General features: G+C 46.8%; 1 protein-coding gene across 3 annotated transcripts in view; it reads right to left on the bottom strand.

Moving 5' to 3' along the window:
• Nucleotides 1-409: 409 nt before the first annotated feature.
• Nucleotides 410-7,461, bottom strand: part of TTC28 (tetratricopeptide repeat domain 28) — a 124,322-nt gene continuing 117,270 nt past the window's right edge. For all 3 annotated transcript variants that reach the window (XM_030502127.1, XM_030502128.1, XM_030502130.1), the window contains 2 exons: nucleotides 6,282-6,389; nucleotides 410-5,816 (listed from right to left, as the gene is read on the bottom strand). In XM_030502127.1, the coding sequence (XP_030357987.1) occupies nucleotides 4,189-5,816; nucleotides 6,282-6,389 (1,736 nt within the window). In that variant the 3' untranslated portion in view covers nucleotides 410-4,188. The remainder of the gene's footprint in view (nucleotides 5,817-6,281; nucleotides 6,390-7,461) is intronic.

The following is a 7,461-nucleotide window of genomic DNA, read 5'->3' as shown; positions in this document are numbered from 1 at the left end:
ACGAGAGCACTGCTTCAGGAACTCCGCACACAAGGACCAAGTGATCCTTGAAGCTCCTTCCAGCCCAGCATGTCCTTTTGCTGCTGACTCCAAGACAGACAGTGAGCAAATACCAACACTCCCACGACCTGCTAGGGAAAGGAAAAGCGATTTCCAATCCTGGTTTGTAACAGGAACTCTACCTTCTGCCAGAAAAAGAGAAGGAAGTTCTCAGTGACCGCTCACTTCCAGAGGGGAGGCCGAGCACAGCGGCCCTGCGTTACTTCGCCACAGGATGCAGATCGATGCGGACTGCTTTGCTTCTCAGGAGCAGGCCAGAGGAGCAGACTAGCAGCCAGCTGGGGTCAGGGCAGGGTGCAGTGTTCTAGCAAGTTCTTCCCCAACACCATCCTAGACCAAGAGACTGAAACAGTGAGAGAACTCATGCTTTAATAGACACAGAAATCACAAAGGAAGAAGGCCAAATGCCTTAGCAATTTCAATAAAAATATGAAAATCTTTTTACATGGTAAATTTAATAATATAAAAAGTTTAATGCTGTCTGGAAACAGTTTTAATTTACAAAGAAAGTCCATATAGGCCAAACATAGCTAACACTGCATACAAGGAGAGCACGTGCTAACGGGGTGCTGCTTGGAGAGTCTCTGCTGACAGTCACCGTCCTCAGTGCGCCCTGAAGGAGTTCTGCAGCCGCGGGGCCACGTGTTGCACACACCTCTGCAGCCTCTCTGGGCAGCACAACCCAAACCCACACCTACCACCAGCCTGCAGCTACCAGAGTCTCTTCACAGGTTCACAGACACTTTTGTGCGCCTGGATCTATGCTGCAACTTGAAGGAGATGTTCACAGAACAAGTTTGACCTAATACAAGGAAACCTAGAAGTGATGCATGTGGCTGTTGCACCCCTCCAATGCTTTTCCCTTGTGTAAGTAAGGTGTGGTTAAATAGAAGGAAAATCGGTACCAGGCCAGAGTCCAGGGTAACCAACAACATCAAATTAAAGTGGATTTGATCAGAGCTTGTTACTGTTCCCATTTAGTTGGAGCTAAAGACAGTCAATAAAAAAAATCTGTTACCTCACACAGTAAAACAGACAGGGCAAACCCAAACCAAAATACATTCTATGGCCTTGGGGAATGGTTGCATGTGGCAGGTTTAGTGTGAAAGTGGGTAACACCTAATTCTTATTGCTCACTGTATTAAGCAGTGTTGTCACTTGTACCATGCACAAATACAACAACAACAAACGCATTTAAACTCCACAGAAGGAATTCTAATACCAAACAGAGAACATGGTATTTCATTTCCTGAATTTCTCCACATATTGGGCAAACCTGATTAAACTCTTTTTTTCCTCACAAAGGAGTTGTTTCTCAGTCGGGGGTTGGAGGAGTGAGGCACGAGGTGCAGGAAGTGTCCCCAGCCATGAGTAAGCATGCACCTTCATGGCTCTCATCAAGCCAATGGAAGTGCCCTATGCAAGTCAATGGAAACTCGTTTCCCAAAGGACTTGTTCTAGTGACACTCACCTTCCATATTTATACACCAAATACTGAACTTCCTCTACATCTGAACCCGTCCCTGTTTCTAATGGTCCCCCCTCCTTAAAAACCCAGAGAAGAATCATCCCACCCCCCACCCCGATGCACCTTTTTCTAAAAACTCTGAGCCAGTGTGAAACCCACTGGAACATGGGGATGGCAACATGAAATTTCTACAGAGTAAATGATCCTTTAGTTACGGAATTAAAACTACAAGTAGAGAGGCTTATTTCTGGCATGTTATGCAGCACTACAGGGAGTATTTGCTGTTGCTGTACACAAAAAGCTGCCCACTTCCATCCTGGGCATTCCTGGGATGTCATTTCACAACAGTTATGCTGGTTAGAAACAGAGCAGGTCACGGGAAGGCTCTGGGCAGTGTGGTGGCCACCACAGGGTCACTGCATGGGGGGCAGACGCTGCACCCACTATCCTAATTTTTCCTGCCAAGTGACGAGAAGATGGTATCTAGCACCAAACCATCACAGAGAGATGCAACGTACAGACACATAACTTGCATCACGGGAGCTGAACAGATTTACTCAACTGTTTTGCTACATTGCATAATATGAGTAAACGAAAAACTACTCTTTGTCCTTCTGCACTGACACTTTTGTGATCACCCATCCCTTGTTAGCTGACTGTAACAACACAGCCCTATATTCTTTGCCTTTAGTGCTTGTGTTAATTTCTTGCAATGGCAAAAAGGAAAACATTCTCCCAAACTCAGTGGATTCTGGACCATACTCAATGCAAGCACTTGATATATGCACCGTGAGTAACTGAGCCTACGTAGTGTTATATTCTGGTATCAGAATTGAATCCTCTGTCCTGCTATCATGCTTTTCCTCAAAGCTCCCTATCACAAAGGATCAGATCCGTATTTTCAAGAAGAGCATCCAGACGTGATAAGTGCAACAATTATCTGCGTCAGCAACGTGCCCCAGCACGTTTACAGAGTTGACTGCACTCACCATTCGGGTGGTCAGTCCCACAACCAGAGGCTGACTTAAGATCCAGCTAAAACTCAGGGCCTAATTAATTAAGCCTCACAACACCTCTGTGAGGTAGGTAGGTAAGTATTACTATCCCCATTTAGATAGAAAGGGAAGACGAGGCACGGAGAGGTGAAGTGATTAGGCTTCAGTCACTCAGCGAATTTTGGGAGTGCAGAGTAGAACCCAAAAGCCTTGGTGATCCAGTGCTCCGACTTCATAGCACGCAGCCTGTGAAATTCTTGCTCAATCTCAGTGTGCAGGTGGCCGAGCTAATGCTACCACCTGCCCACAGTCTTCAGTGCATGTACGGTATCATTCTGAGTCTGGTTCCATCACTGCGTTCAACAGCCGCTTCAAAGAAACAATCTCCACCTTGCCCCACAACACCCAAACACCGCCTAGCCCAGGAAAGCTCAGTTCACACACCACCCGGGGTGCTCTTTTCTCCAGAGATCTGAGGGTGCACAGGTTCTGCCTACAGCCACTCTGCCTGTTGCCTCATATACGTGCTTGGACTGCACCCACATCTGCTTAGTCCCATGTACCTGCTCCAAAAGAAACTGGCTTCCACAGCAGGGAGGGGTTTGCAGACTCCCGTGATGAGCTACGGGGAATGATTTAGCAGGTCCAGCAAAGGATTTATTTGTCAGGTGATTTCTAAGTCACATATACTGATGTCACATTCCTGCCTACTGTGGAAATAACGCTCTGAGCTTCAGCATCTGGAACCCTTTCCTGTGTACACTTTGCAGACAGAAGACATCTGAGCTGCCCAAATACTTGCCAAGATGAACATTTCACCATCATAACGCTGTGAGCCAGAGATGAGAGCACTCAGGAAAACCAGAGCTCATCTCTCTGACACACACGCACCACCTCGCGCTGAGGCTCACCTTGCTCGCTATGCCCCAAACTTCTTTTTGAGCAGACCGACCAGCAAAATACCACCTGAAAGGTTTCCCCTCAGGAAGGAGTTACCTGAGACGCAGGTTTTAGAATGGGGCACTTCTGTGCTCTTGTCTTTGTTTCACCACCCTCTAAATGATGCAAGAGAACTGCCAGTATCATGCTGCTATGGAGTTTTACTGCCAGCAATTTCTCGTGCTTGGCTAGCTTGGCAGAGATATGGTATGTTACCTTGTCCTCTCTGACAGCCTTCGAAAGCAATCAAATAAATGGCTTGTACTTCTCCAGGCAGAAGCCTGTGCATACTTTCTCTGTAGTACACATGAAGTTCTGCCTCCTCTCACTTCCCTCTCTGATCCCTGATATGTATAATTTCTGTAAAAAAGCCAGCTGTAATACCTCCTGTTAGGTTAAGAAATACAAGTACGTGGCTTAAAAACTAGTGTTTTATGAACAGACAACTAGATTCATTGGACCTGTTGCTGCTAATACTGAACGCTACATAGAACCTGTTACCAAGTGAGTCTGGCCAAGGTCCTGATAAGGGAAACCAAAACCCATCTGTGTAGAGCCCGTGTTTCTGTGCAGTGACAGACGGGGCCAATCTGTCACGTTCCTGTGCATTGCCAACTGCGGGTATGACCATGGCTTTGTAGATAATGGTTCTGTACTGATAAAGGCAAGTGGGCAGAAGCAGATACTTGAACAGATTGTGAGTCATCAGCTGGTACTCGAGAGATTTCAGCATTTGGAGGAAGGAAAAAATCTTCCTGGTGACAGGAATTTATAACCGTTCCCAGATGGCAGCCTCACGGGGCGCGTGGTGCCTGGAGCGCTGCTGGGAGCCGGGGAGTGAGTTGGGGTCGCTGCACTGGTAGTTTCAGAGCGCTTGTGTCCATTTGGAGGGTTCTTTTGTGGAGAAGCAGCAAGGTGTTGCTCAATAGACAGGTCCTTTAGTTCCAGCTTATCTACACTTTCTTCTTTGCTGTGCCGTGGAGATAAATTGAGCAAACTGAGGACATCTTTCTTAGAAGTCATTGTTCCAGGAGCCCCTCGCAGAATCTTTAGTGGGCCAGGGGAGTGGTGGGGGGTGCTTTGCCAGAACATCTTTAAGTTGTGAATTGCTTGCACTTTTTCATCAATGGCAGCCATTTTTAACTTGTCTATGTCTGGGGCATCAGCTGGACTTGAGCGAGCAGAACCAGCTGAGGAGTAAGAAAGAGCAGGAGATGGAGTGCTGCCACCCGGAGACTGATGCCCTGAGCTCGGAGAGATATTTCTGGGTGATTTAGAAATATGAGCACTGTAGGGAGAGCTGGGGTACTTGAGCTTGAAGTGAGGCTGCTCAGTCAAGGACCCATGTGAATCACAACTTGGAGATGGCTGCCCACTGTACTGGCCTGTGCCTTCTTTGTTTGACACCTCTGAAGCTGTAGGGCTATTATAGCCAGAACTCACTTTCTGAAGGGATGAACTCCTTGTGGGAGGCTTTGGTTTCATTGCAAGAGGTGAAGATTGATTCTTCTGACTAGAGCTGATGGGCCGACTGAACGCGCTGGTCTCTGAAGATCTGAATGCGGAGGCACCTGCTGGGCTGGGAGCCCCATCATCAGAATTGTTGCTCTTGCTTATCTGGCTGCTGCTCCTCTGAAGACGTTCAACAGCAATGAGGTGACTCTGAGTTTCCTCCAGGATTTTTTGGGCCAACTCCTGCGGATCAAGCTTTGGATTACTGTCCTCCTGGGATTTGACAGTGCTGTCAGTCTCAGTGCTAGACTGGTCAGATTCCCCCGTATCAGAACTCGCAAGTTTCCCAACTTTTTGGAAAGGTGAATTTGGACTGGGAATAAGAGTCATTTTAACAGGAGAATTTGGGGTACTTATGCTCCCTTTGGAGTTGACAGACTCTTTAATGCCTCCAGTCTGACCAGTTTTGGACTGTTTGTGATCAGGGGAAAATCTTGGTTTTATGTTTTCTTGGTAACTGGCCAAAGGCTCGTTGCTGATTATAGAAAAACCTTCATACTCTTCCTCATCTTTGCTGACTACAGTGCTGCTTTGTGGTGACAACTGGCTCTGTGCTGCAGACCTATGTGGATATGTGTTCTTAGGCTTCTCATAGTCCTGGCGTCCCCTGTGTCCCACACCATCTGCCATGCTCTCTGGCTTGGAAACAAAACTCATGGAAGACGCAATGGAGCTCAGGCTATACACAGAAATGGCATCTGATGCAATGCTGTCTGGACAAGTAGGGGAGAATGGAGGGTTTTGATACTGGGGTACGGGGTTGGAAATAGACTGAGCAGAAGCCAGTGACTCTAGTGAAGAGGAACTGTCCAGGCTAAGGCGCTTAGGCAGCTCCGTGGAATCTAAAATAGAAGAAAAGAAACATGTACAAACATGCCCCTAGACACACAGTAAAACCAACCAAACTTGTTAGTGGAAATGCTACAAAACATACCCTCAGAGTCTGTGCTACTTCAGAAAACCCAGCTGCTACTTAGGTGAGAAAAAAACTGCACGGCCCAAGAAATGCACAGGCAGGAACCTCAGTGCAGGCACCCGCTATGAAATCGGTCAATTCATTCTCATTTCACATCTCAAACCCAAGAGTTGTACATCCTCCAGCTGCTGGACTCTATTCCCAGCTCTGGCCTCAGCCAAGTCTTAGTGCTTGTTTCCCATATAAAAACCACACTTGCTGTTGTAAGACCCATGGTCTGTAGGACACGTGTGTGGTCTCTGCGAAAGGCAAGAGTGTGAGGTTTCTCTAGAAGCCACTGTGATCAATCATCAGACAATATAGGAGAAACAACTACTATAAGTAGCTTTACCAAAAAGTGCCAGCAAGGATTGTAGGGCAAAGTGCATGGTCCTCCTGTTAGCTTGTTTCCCAGTTTTCAGAATCACCTCCTCCTGGCCAACTTCACAAAGGTCAAAACCTGTAGTGGAACATGAAGCAGAAAAATCACACCTCGGAAAGACCCAGCGTCTTAAACAAGTGTGATCTCATTTGTAACACAGATGGATCAAAGAGAGCTGAGATCCTGCAGTGTCCTGGAATGATGACCCTGCACTGCAATGTACACTTTGTGGATTTGTTTTTATTACCATTTATTACTATTTAGCACTTCTCCAGCAGGTGCTGGGAGCTTTACAGTACTGGACTGTGAATACATACACATGAACAAATCACTCCTGTCCAAACTGACAGACAAAATACACTACTCCATACTTTTTAACATGAGAATTATTTGGAATTGTTGGGGAATGACATACAGGGGACAATGTCCCCCATGTCCCCACCATTCATCAGTCCAAAGCTTTCTCGCAGAAATGCGTCTGGAGAAGAGCACAGACCTTGGAATTTGGCAAACAAGGGCTGGGCTGCAGGAGGCATGGCTGCGTGTAAGAAATGGTGCCTGGCTTCTACAAGCTCCTCCAGCAGTCTTCTTGGATGTCTCTTCCTGGCAATGCCTTTTTACTAACTCTAAGCAAGGTCCAAACCAGAATAAAATCTAGTTTGCTATTTAGTTCTCATATATCTTTCCTGCAGGATGTAGACCCTGGTACACAGAATCACCCTGGTATGTCCTACCCCTGCCGAGTGCACAGGTTTCCCTGCCAAAGTAATGATTAGTTCACTTCAGACAGAAGGCCAGAAGCGAACTCAAAAGTATGTGTTAGGAACAAGAGCAGAACAGGATCCTGAAACAAAACCAGGTTAAACCAACTTGACAATACCAAGCTGCTGTCAGCCCTGAAATCCATGTTCTGCTGACTCGGGAGATGTTTTGGTGCATGAGAGAAGAACGCCCCTTACCACTGGCAAGGCAGTGAGCAAGAGAGCCCTGCGCGTGTGAACTGAGATGGACCAAGCAGGCAGGGATCACACCTGGAGATGCAAGTACCAAAGAGCACCCAGACAAACAAATCTAAAGCTGAGAGTCTCGCCACTACTTGAAACCACTGTATAAGACACTAGCAATAGTTCTACAGTTTTAAGAAAACAAT

The sequence above is a fragment of the Strigops habroptila genome, chromosome 11 (assembly GCF_004027225.2).
Source record: "Strigops habroptila isolate Jane chromosome 11, bStrHab1.2.pri, whole genome shotgun sequence".
Lineage (NCBI taxonomy): Eukaryota > Metazoa > Chordata > Aves > Psittaciformes > Psittacidae > Strigops > Strigops habroptila.
The sequence above is the reverse complement of the archived record's forward strand: the minus strand, read 5'-3'. Positions and strand labels throughout refer to the sequence as shown.